Below are 11,178 nucleotides of genomic sequence, written 5' to 3'. Positions count from 1 at the left end.
AAAACTGTGTCTGGGGGCTGAGGCAGTGCCCTCCCATCAGGAAATGTGGAATCCATTTCACCTGCTAAACACAGAAACTCTGTCTTCCTGGACAGAGGGACAGAGGGATTCCTAACACCAGGATTATCCTTAGGGTCCGTTTCCCTCCATCCAATTACTACAGAATTAACTAGAGTCTCTTGAAATTCCCACAAACAGATCAGGTGAGGAATGAGGGGTGCAGGACCCCAGATCAGGTGGGCCACATGTCTGCTCTCTGCCCTTGTCAGGGAGAACAGCCTCCTGGTCTCAGGGAGCTCAGCCACCTGAACACTGGGATCCTGGGGCAGTGCCAGGCCCCTGGTTTGTGGATGATGCCTGAGTACTGGAGGCGGAAAGTCCTGCACACACACACACACACACACACACACACACACCCCACCCACTTGGTACACAGATGCACAGATGTGCACACAAGATATCAGATCCCCAGGTCTCTACTGAGGGACTGTGCACAGCTCTGGGAGGGCAAAGATGCCCCCAACATGCCCCTGCCCTCCCAGGAGCTCAGGGTCAGGCCAGGGGGAGTTACTGTCCCCACACATAAGTGCACTGCAGTGCGCCACTGACTGACAGCCAGGAGTGGGGACAAGTGGGGCGGATCTGCAAGTACTGCAGCAGTTCCTGGGGCAGGCCCCTGTAGAGGCTTTGAGGATTTAGAGCAGCCTCAGGGAGAGGGCCCACCCCCACCAAATCCTGGAAACTGAGAGCAGGTCCCCTGGAGACAGACATTGCGAACTGTGAACTCCTATCTCCCCTTTAACTTGTCTTTGACCTGGGGCAGGGTTAGCCACCACACCTTCACTTTGCCACCAAGAGAACCCGCCTCCTAGAGCTGAGAGAATTAAATGAGATAATTCCCCTAAAGTGCCTGGCACATAATACGCACTCAATCAATGTTAACTATTATCATTAGCTGCGAAGGAAAGAGGCAAGGAGGGGGAAGTGTGGGGGAGGGGTGGATTTCTGAACCAGAGGCTACAGGAAGCAGGCACTTGTATCCAAGAATAACAGCCTTCCAAGGATCTCCTCCTCCGAGTCCTCACCTTCTCAGAAGAGCAGCAAACAGAACACAGAATAAGCTGGTTTCAAAAAGCATGAGGATCTGGTTTTGTGCCAGTGTAGGCTGTCCTGTCTCAAAGCCATGCCCAGCCATTCAAGGAGAGGCCGGAGGCTGAGGTCCCAGGGTCATAGACAGTCCACCCAGCAAGGACGGGGCAGAGAAGGGTGGTGGCCAGGATGGTCATTTGGAGGTACACACCACTGTGCATCTCTCCCTTGGTCTAGCCCAGGCTGAAGGCCAGAAGTCCATGGAAGCATTTGCATCTGACTTGTGATGTTTAATTTAAAAAAAATAATAATAACCTGTGTGTTTATGTAGGGAGTTTTCCAGAAGAGCTCCAGGGTATCTCCTGACTTGGTTCATCTTGACTGTTTTCAAGGGAACCAAAAAAACAGGCATAGAATGATAAAGAGGGGCTGGGGATGTGGCTCAAGTGGTAGAGCACTCGCCTGGCATGCGTGCGGCCTGAGTTCAATCCTCAGCACCGCACACAAACAAAGATGTTGTGTCTGTCGAGAACTAAAAAATAAATAGTAAAAAAAATTCTCTCTCTCTCTCTCTCTCTCTTTAAAAAAAAAATAATGCCATGACTCTAAAAAAAAAAAAAAAAGAATGATAAAGATTTCTGGAAAGGGGAGTGGGCACCACAACCAGATGTCTTCCTTGTACGTTCTAGAAGTTTCCTGTTTGGTGTAGCTGGGAGTGGAGAGGAGATTCAATTTGGGAGCCCAAAGTATGCTTAAAGACAGAGTCCATTCTGGCCTCCCCCCACCTCTTTGTCTCAATGTGTCACATGCCCAGAGAACTCCAATCCCCCCCAACACTAAATCACAGGTCAGTGCTCCCGGTCACCCAGCGACTACTGTGTTTTATTTGACTACATAGCCATACTTACAGGTAGGTGGTTTTCAGCTTTCTATGTCCTCTCTCTTCTGTTGGACTCAAATGTCCCAGTGGGCAGGGACTGACAATTCAGGATCAAAACAGAGTCTCAAGACAAAATTCTGGAAGTCTGGCTACCTTTGAATTTCACCTAAACAATGTATTCTTTTTCTTTTTTTAGTAGAAGTATTTCTCAAATATGTTATGGGACTTACATAGACTAAAAATTATGATTATACATTCGAAAGTCAAACTTCACTGGGCATCCTAAGTTTTTATCTGCTTAGTGTACAAAGCACCCTGGATTGTGGATCTCCACCCACCTCACCTCCAGGGGTGTCCAGGACCGGAATGACACTGAAGGGCTCAATGCTCTTTTGAAAGCAAGCTGGAGAGGGGGCAGGCTACAAGGAGCCTAGAGCTGCCATCAGGGATAGGCTGGTGCTGGAGGGGCTGGCTCTGGAGGGTGGGTACATTTGTACTAGGGCAGCTCTAGACTCTATGCCAGAGGCTCACCCCAAATTAAGGTCATTTGGAGAAAAAACAAAGAAATTTGGATTCCAATGTGCAGGGTTAAGACATCTACTCACTGCCTTTCTTCTCTTACCTGAACTTGGGCTCAAAGACAGGGTTTATGACCTTTGCTTGTGAAGTGCCCGGCATGAGCCGTCTACACCCAGGAGAGCTAGGGCTTGTGGATCGATCCTCCCATCTCAAGGGCCCTTGGAAGACAAACTCTCTTGTCCCAGTGCTTGGGCCCATGACCTTATTTCTGCACCCTGGACAAGCTGTCTGTCCATCAGGACCTCCAGGACCTCAGACTCCTCCCACGGGGGAAGCTCAGTGCCCCCCGGGGAATGAACAGGACAAGATGTTCAAATGCTGCCTGACATATCTGAGGACCTCAGTAAAACCACAGCTCCTGTCTCTTTTGGGAGGGGGTGTTCTAGGGCAGCCGGCTGCTCACCCCCACCTCAGCAGCTGCTCTGGATGATGCATGGCCTCTGCTACATTGTCTGTCACCTCACCTCCAACTCCAGGCTCTGCCCAGGACCACCCCCAAAGGCCCTGTTACCAGGCTGGTTTCCAGGTCTCAGGCCACTAGTAGGCCTTCTTTTCAGGAATGGTGGAGAACTGCTGTTTCCCCTGCCCTCAGGAGGTGCCATCCTCCACCTCCCCTCCCCTATGCCTAGTCCAGCACAGGCCACCCCCAGGGCCAGGCTCACTCCTCAGGGCGACTGTGCAGACTTGCACAGGGGCTGCCTCACATTCTGCAGGTTTCAGTTCTCAGCTGAAGAACAGGGAGTCGAGGTCCCTGCCTGGCATGGGCCTTTGTGTACCAGCCAGTGAAGGACAGGCCCAATTCTAGTGTGGAGCAGGCAGTTTGCCAGCAACCGATCGCCCTCCTCCACTCGCAGGGTGGCAAAGGGCGTTCATTACACAGAGGGGGAGGGGTGTTTAACTCACTCCAAAGGGGGCTTGGGGTGATGGGGGTGGTGGGAGGGACAATCCACAAAAGCCAGGGCTAGAAACTCCTGAGGGTTTTTTTTTTTTTTTAAGCGCTTCGCTTCCCTCCTCCCCTCCCGCCCTGGGCACCCCTCCCCCACCCCTAGTCGCTGGTGGCCTGCAGCCAACACTGGCCACTCTGTGCGCATCCAGGCTCCCGCCCTCCCAGCCTTCCTCTCCATCTCCTCCCCTGCCTTCCCAACTCTGCCTCTCTACCACCTCGCCCCCCACCCTGCATTCGGAAGCACGTTTTCTTCAGCCATGGTTCCCCGCACCCGCTCGGTCCCAGGGGGGACGACGGGGTTTCTTGGAGGCCCGGAGCAGCCCCTCGCCCACCAGGCCCCCGGTCCCCGGCCTAGCCCAGCATCCCGACCAGGAGCAAGATCGCTGTGTCTGCAGAAAATCGGCCACCGCCGCCGCATTCCCGGGTCGCTGCTTCCCGGCCAGCCGAGCCGCACCCTTCGCCCCCTCAGGGACCTTAACCCCTTCCTCCCTCTCGACGTCAAGCGCCTCGGCCTTGCCACCCAAGGGGGATGGGCGACGAGTGCCAGCTCACTCCGCTCACTAAGGCACTGGGGTGGCAGGCCCTGCTCGCCCGGCCCCCGACCACCCCCCCATCCATCCCGCAGGAAGCCCCCCGCCCCCTCTGAGGCAGCGCAGTCGGGGCTCTGGCCTGGTGGTTTCGGGGACAGAGCCTGGCAGAGGAAGTGTCAGCGCTTCCTCGGTGTGGCGGGCCGTGCCAGTGGAGCGAGAGGGTAAGGCTCCCTCCCCGCGAAACCTGCCCTACCAGTGGGGAGTACTAAGGGACAACATCGCTGGCCGGTCGGGGCCTCCGGCTGGGTGTGTGGCGCCCCACGGGTTTCTGGGGGACAAAAGTCAACAGTTGCCAGCAGGCATGGCACAGGGGCTGGCCCCACCCGTGCCGCTCACCGCCGCATCCCCTCCTCTGCTACTCAGCTCCCGGGGAACCGCTGGGAACAGGGATAGCTCTGGCATACCCCTTTCCAGTTGAGCGCCTGCTTCCCCAGGAATGGGGTCAGGATCCTGGGCCAGCAGCACTGCAGCGAAACTAGTCCGTTCTGAGAGTTCAAAGGTTTAGCGCAGGACTGGACAGTTTCCTTCCCAGACTAAGGCCCAGCCGCCTCCCCCAACTTTGGACATCCCCTCAAAACTACAAAAATGCACCTTCAACATCTCCATTTAATATTTACATTCAAGCAGGTAATAATTGGAAGCTTATAGTTTAGACATTTCTAGTAGCAGCAGGTTCTAGAGAGCTCGTTTAGCCTTTTAACAAACTTTTTTTTTTTTTGCACATAGAAACAACACATCCATGTGTACAGTATCAAAAAATATATACCAAGGTTCCTGGTATTGCAGTTCCTGGAGGGAGGAAATGAAATCAACAGAAATACTGAATGAAGGGTAAGAAAGGTCAACAGAAAATAGTTTGTCTGATATAGAATATAACATGATCTAGGGGAAACTCCATAAATCTAGGTTTTTATATTTCAATATATAAATACCTACAAATAAATATATATATATCAGCCCGAATGGGGGTGGTCGGGCCTTTTGAGCTCAAACAATACATTTCAATAATAACACCACGTACAAACGGGAGTAGAGTCAGCACTCGACAAGTTAGCACGGTTAAAATATAATACTATAACTCTGAAACCGCTGCGCGGCTGCCCTGTCAGTTCCGGAGGTCCATGGGGAGGGCGCGGCTCTCGTCTCGAGTGGGGAAGGGACAAGTGGCGGCGGCGAGACCGCAGGCACCGCGTGGAAGGAGACAGGCCGTTGGAGGCGCCTCCACAGGGATCCCACAGCCGTGCAGGGGGACGTGGACGCTTGGGTGTCCTCAAGTTGGGGCCACTGGCACCTCCTGCAGCCCAGAGGGGAGCCCTGATGAGGCGGCAAGGGCTAGGCCCCATGCACGTGCAGAAACGCGTCCCTTGCAGATGTCCTGCAGCTACACGGTCACGTATTCTTTGAACGTGACGGTGAGGCAGTTCGCGGTGACGTCAGTGATAATTATATTTCCAAAGAAGGGCTTGAACTCGCTCAGCGGCTCTGCAGGCTCGTCCTGGGCCTCGGCGGGAGGCTTCTCTGCCGCTGTCGCTGTCGCTGGCGCCAGCACTGCCGGTGCTGCTGTGGTGGAGGGCACCTCGGGCTTCACCTGGAGGGAGCTGGGTGGTTCCCCGGCCTCGCTACGCGTCTTGACGCAGCGCAAGTCTATGGGCTCGTCCAGGTCCGAGTCCAGCAGGATGACCTCTGGCTGTGGGAGTGTGGCTGCAGGCGGCACATCAGCGGGGCGCTCCGCGGCAGGGCTGCCCCCCAGGCAGGTGGGCGTGCTGATGCTGCGCGCTGTCAGCCGCTTCTTGCAGGGCTCGCGCTCACCGTGGGTCTCAGAGAGGCAGCGCTTGCGTGCATGGGAGAGATTGAGGCCCACAGCGTGGTGGTGGTGGTGGTGGTGGTGGTGATGGTGGTGGTGGGGGGGTGGGTGCGTACTTCGGGTCGTGTCCCAGGTGAGCAGGTCCGGCTTGGTGGTGAGCTGCAGGGGCTGCTCTCCAAAGGCTTCCTTGGTTGGGGAGAGCTTGCGGGAGCTGGCGTCCTGGGGCTGCGGGTCCCCAGGCCCTGGTGCCTCCTCTTCCCTCCTCTTGAAGGACACTTCCGCCTTCTTTTCCTCGGCACCACTGGTCGACTTTTTAAAAGTCCTGTCGGCCGGGGGGTGGCGCTCCTCGGTGGCACGCTTCTTGTGACTAGGGGAGCGTGCTTCGCCCTCTGCTGCCTCGCCAGACTTGATCTTCACCGCCTGCATGCCATTCTCCATGTACTTGCTCATGACGATCACAATGCGACCGTTCTTGTTCTTGTTCTTGACGATCTTCATCTTGCCCCCAATCCCGTTGCCTGTCACCGCTTCTTTGGGAGCCGGTGTCATCCCGTTGGGAGGGCCCTTCTCAGAGCCTTTGCCTGGAGCCCCAGCCGCTCCGGCAAGGGGCTTCACTGCCCCTAGGTAGCTCTTGGCTGATGCGCCGTGGGCCCACTTGTCCGGTGGGTGGCTCTTGGCGCCCAGGTCTGGGCAGGTGGGACTCGGCGCCTCCTTGTGGCCGCCCTGGTACTGCAGGTCATACATCTTGGGGTCCGGCTGGTAGGGGTGGTGCTTCTTGCTATTGAGCTGATAGTAATACTTTCCACTCTTGCCTGGTGGCGGGGGCTTGCCTGCCCGTTCCTTGCTGTGAGGCTGGTACTGGTGGTGCTTCTTGCTGTTGAGCTCGTACTGGTGCCCCTGGCCCTTTCCTGGGGTGCCCAACTCCAGCTTGGTGCGGTTGTCAGCAGAAGAGTCCTGGAGCCCAGTCAGGACATTGGAGCGACGGGCAAAGGTAGGTACCTGAGGGAGAAGCGAGAGGAGGTAGATGGTAGACCCCAGGCTAACCAAGAGCATCAGTAGTGCCCCAAATCCCACAGTCCGCAGCTGTGTCATAGGGGCTGGGGCACAGGAGGTCAGGGACAGAGGAAGTGCAATTTGGGTGCTCCTGCGGAATCCCCCCACCCTCCTGGCCTGAAGGCAGCTCCCACGTATGTCTTGGGAAGAGGGTGGGGCTAGCAGCGAGTGTTTACCTGCACCACCAGTGGCTTGGGCTTTGGCCCTCTCTTGCGATATCCCATCAGTTGCTCCTGCCGTTCCCTGGGGAGGGAATGGAGAGCCGCAGGATCAGCCTCAGGGTCACCTCCCCAAATCTTCAGTGACGCCCACCCTCCTGCCTTTCGACCATCCGGTAGGCAGTGAACAGGGGATGCACAGAGGATAAAGAGTTGGAAACAGAAGACCACCTCTGCAGCTGGCTGGGCACCTCCATCAGCAGCAACGCTTCCCCATCTGATATCTCTAAACCATCACCCCCAGTCTCCGTGAAGGGGGTTGGGTTGTTGGAGTAAAGTGGAGTGGGCGCAGGGATCCAGGGATTGTGAACAGCCCAAACGAGGTATGTGCCGACCTCGGCAGAAGCAGGGGATGCTAACGACCTCATTAAGATTCAGATAACGAGAGCTGCCGGCAGAAGGGAGGACTCATTTTCTTAAAGGCCAGGCACTAAACAGGGGGAGGGGCTGCGCCCTTGTTTACACAGCGGCAAATGAGCCAATTAGGGGCTGGGGGCGGGGGACGGCCGAAGAGGCCAGGGTCTGGCCAGGTTCTCAACCACCTGGTGAACCGGCCGGGCACCGCCCACGCTGAGCCAGTGGGCGGGGCAAGGGCGGGGCGGAGAAGTACAGCCTCTCGTCCGAGCCGGATCCTCGCTGCATCGATTCCCAATTATTAATAAAGCCCATGGGTGGTGGCACGAGTCATAGTCGCCAGGTTTCTACTTTCAGGCTGGCCAAAGCGTGACCAGCTTTCGAGCAAACGTCCCAGGCACTGCCCAGCCCTTTGTGGGAAAGGAGTGCACCCCTCTACAGTTCTACATGTTATAGCCCATTACCAGGCCAGACAACCATTCTCCAGTGACCCTAATTAATCACTCCCACCTCACTGCCCGTGGGCTAACCCAGTGGAGTTCTGCCATGCCCTGGGGCCGGGGCAGGGGCCTGACTCCGATGTTGCGTGGCATTGCAACAGCCTGCGTTTTAATTCTTCAGGGACCCATTATGCAACATGGCATCAGCCGCTGACATGGTTACAGGGTGGTGAACTCCCAGGTGGAGTCGGGGCAGGATCCCTGCCCGGCGCCCCCCTGTGTCGCGGGAGAGCAACTTCCCTGCTGGTGGCCTGCTCAAAGGGTCTAGAGTTTACAGTTTTAGCGCCAAATACACCACAGGAAATAATGCAAAATAAAAGGGGAGGAGGGATGGAAGGCAGCAGGCTTCTGAGGTTCCTGCTGCTCCTCCCCTCTGAGCCCTTCCCCCTATCCTCCCCAAACAGAACCACAGCCACTGGCAGCGAATCCAGCTGCAGCAGCTGCAAAGTGACAAGTATCTGTGGGCAGAAGAATGAGCCCCCCCCCCGCCCCCAAGAGGACACCTCTCCACCACCATCGGAGTCCATCCCATGCCCTTGGGCCAACCTCCTCTGGCCTGATGAGGCACCCTGCCCCACCAAAGAGACTGGTGGGGGATGTGAAGGGAACAGAACTCCAGTCAACACTGCCATTCCCAGCTGGGGTGAAACGGGGTGAGGGGAGGTTTCAGGCCTTGCCAAATTTTCTCCAGCCACCAACAGGTTAAGTTCAGTTCCATGACGTCCAAGCAGTTTCACAATGCCAGCTCCTTTGGAGCTGCCCCCGGAGGTGCCAGTGCCAAGCGGCCAGTGGCTGCAGGAAAGCAACACCTAGGCTCTGGGGGTGGAGCTCCAAGGTTGTCGCCAGAGAAGGGCCACAGGAGTTCTCCAGGTCAGTTGCAGGGCCACCCACAGACACTTTTCTTGCAGTTCCCCAAAAGACATGCCTCGCCTTCCCCAGTCCTGCCCTGCCCCCACTCCCAAGCTGCAGCAACCGCCAAGGACATTGGTTAGAAGAGCCGAGGCCACAGCCTTGCCAGTCCAGACCCGTTGTGGGGTGGGTTCCCCCTTTCCCTCTTTCCCATGCTGGCATGGCCCACTTTCCTATTCCCATATACGGTCATGGAGGCAGGCAGTGGTAGCTTGGGGGACGCTCACCTGTTCTGGAAGGCAATCAGCAGCCGGGGATCCAGGATGTTCTCCTCCGGTTCCCACGTGTTATATCTTGCAAGGGAAAAGGGAGGGGGACATGGCTTAAAAAAAAAAAAAAAAAACCGAGCCAGCTTTGCAGCCTCCAGGTGGGGAATGACATAAGGCCCTACTCTGTCTTCATGAACCAAAAGCTATTTAGCTGTGGATGTGGAAGATAGATTTCTTCAGGCCTGACAAGATCCCTGATACACTGCCCCCTCCCAAGTCAAAATAAACACACAAGGGCAGGAAGAAAAGGGAGGGGTAAGGAAAATGAAACTAGCAGTTTATTTTGCAGTTGTCAAGAATTTTAAGCATGTTACTGCAGACATGTTCCAAAGCCACTTTGCTCACCAGGAACCCTGCGTGCAAAGCAGCCGAAATGCAAAGTCGCAAGTCCCCCTCCTCTTCTCCCCAGCCCCGAGTTTCCGAGAGGGCTTCAGCCCTTCTGCATTTGACCCCTAATCCGATAACCGCCAGCCCAGAGGTCCCCCACACCCCCTCGTGGCCCTGGAGCTCGCTGTCACGGGCAGGCAAACCCCAAATACTCTGCAACACAAAAATATGCCTCTGTGTGTGTGTGTGTGTGTGTGTGTGTGCGCGCGCGCGTGTGGCTGCGCGTGTCTCCATCCGGTGCCTTCGCATTTCAAATTAAAGAAAAAAATTCCCCACCAAAAGCTCTGCAGTGACAGTTCCCAACATTTTCTGCCTTTTTTCTTCCCCTCCCTGCACCACTAGGAGCGAGGAGGCACACAATTGCATTTTCGTTGCTTTTAATTTTTTTTTTTTTTTTGGTTTTGCAATATGGAGCCGTTCGGTGGAGGGAAAGGGGAAAGGAGCCATTTTCTGCTGCACATCAGTCAGTGCCTGCGCCCTCCCTCCCTCCGCCGGCCTCCCCGGCTCGGCCCCGCGTCTCTCCAGCTCCTCCGGCTCCTTTTAGTGCATAAATTAGTGATGGCATTTCCCGGAGAGCGGAGCACAACACAGGGCGCCGGGCTCGGGCTCGGCTCGGCTTCCCAGTGCCTGCCACCGACTTCCCCACCCCCTCCTCCTCCACCCCACCTCCACCCCGCCTCCCGTCCGCTCCCCCACCACCCCACCAGCTCGGCGGGTCCGGCAGCCCGGCGCCCCGCGCCTCGACACCCCGGCCCCCGCCCCCGCTGCTACTTACTTGGGGGACCAGCCTCTCCATTTCACCAGATACTCCACTCTGCCCTGAGGGGGAAGAGACAGCACTCCATCAGCTTCCGCGGGATCCCCGGCTCCGGCCCGCAGCCTCCCCACCCCCTCCCCGCCTCTCGCGGGTGCTCCGGCCGCCGCTCCCGCGCCGCTGCGCCGCCGCCCCCGCGCCGCCCTACCTTGCGGATCCGCTTCTTCTCGATGCTCTCCACCGCGAAGACGTGCTCGCCAACAGCTGGCAGCTCCATGGCCGAGCCGGAGCGCGCCGGGGCGCCGGGGCCGGCAAGGCTGCAGACGCTGCTGGCTCCCGCCGGTGCCCAACTGCCGCCGGATCGAGGGGCCCTGTCGCCCTTGCTGCCTGCGCCGCCTCCACCACCGCTCGCCCCGCAAAGCCCGGCTGGTCGCCGCTGCCCGCGCCCTCCCGGCTCCCGGCTCGCGCTCGCTCAGACAACTGAGCCCGGGCCGCGGCTGCACAAGAACTCATGCAAATCCCGGACGTCAGCGGGCGGGGCCTCACAGGGCCAGCTCGGCGTCAGGGGGCGGGCCGTGGCTCGGATTGGCGCAGCCTGGCCTACCGGAGGCCCCGGGCCTGGGCGGCGGGGAGGAGGAAGGGCGCGGGAGGGGGCCGGGGAGAGGAGGCCGGGGAGGTGCAGGAGAGGGATCTGCAAGCTGGGAGAGGGAGCTGGAGAGAGGGAGCGGGGGCCGGATAGAAGAGGTGTGTCGGCCTGGGGCGGCGGGGATGGCCAGCTGGATCACGACGATCCTAGCCAGAATCTCGGCCCTGGGCCTTCTGCACCCCAGCTGCTCATTCTCAGTG

At 57.6% G+C, this 11,178-nt stretch overlaps 1 protein-coding gene across 1 annotated transcript; it reads right to left on the bottom strand.

Annotated features, from left to right (window-relative positions):
* Positions 1 to 4,672: 4,672 nt before the first annotated feature.
* On the bottom strand, positions 4,673 to 11,070 carry Cbx4 (chromobox 4). The gene is made up of 5 exons (XM_005332628.5): positions 10,541 to 11,070; positions 10,354 to 10,397; positions 9,150 to 9,215; positions 7,118 to 7,184; positions 4,673 to 6,887 (listed from the first exon to the last, which is right to left on the bottom strand). The coding sequence occupies exons 1-5, from the start codon at positions 10,607 to 10,609 to the stop codon at positions 5,466 to 5,468; spliced, it is 1,668 nt and encodes a 555-aa protein (XP_005332685.2). The 5' UTR covers positions 10,610 to 11,070; the 3' UTR covers positions 4,673 to 5,465.
* Positions 11,071 to 11,178: the final 108 nt, after the last annotated feature.

Source organism: Ictidomys tridecemlineatus, chromosome 3, assembly GCF_052094955.1.
Source record: "Ictidomys tridecemlineatus isolate mIctTri1 chromosome 3, mIctTri1.hap1, whole genome shotgun sequence".
Taxonomy (NCBI): domain Eukaryota; kingdom Metazoa; phylum Chordata; class Mammalia; order Rodentia; family Sciuridae; genus Ictidomys; species Ictidomys tridecemlineatus.
This window is presented reverse-complemented; position numbering and strand designations above follow the sequence as displayed.

What these genes read in the sequence shown, in the direction of transcription:
- Cbx4 (XM_005332628.5), bottom strand. Translation starts at nt 10,609, where the DNA reads ATGGAGCTGCCAGCTGTTGGCGAGCACGTCTTCGCGGTGGAGAGCATC. An exon ending in AGAAGAAGCGGATCCGCAAG is followed by an intron (nt 10,398 to 10,540) that starts GTAGGGCGGCGC and finishes CTTCCCCCTCAG; the next exon opens with GGCAGAGTGGAGTATCTGGT. An exon ending in CTGATTGCCTTCCAGAACAG is followed by an intron (nt 7,185 to 9,149) that starts GTGAGCGTCCCC and finishes TTCCCTCCCCAG; the next exon opens with GGAACGGCAGGAGCAACTGA.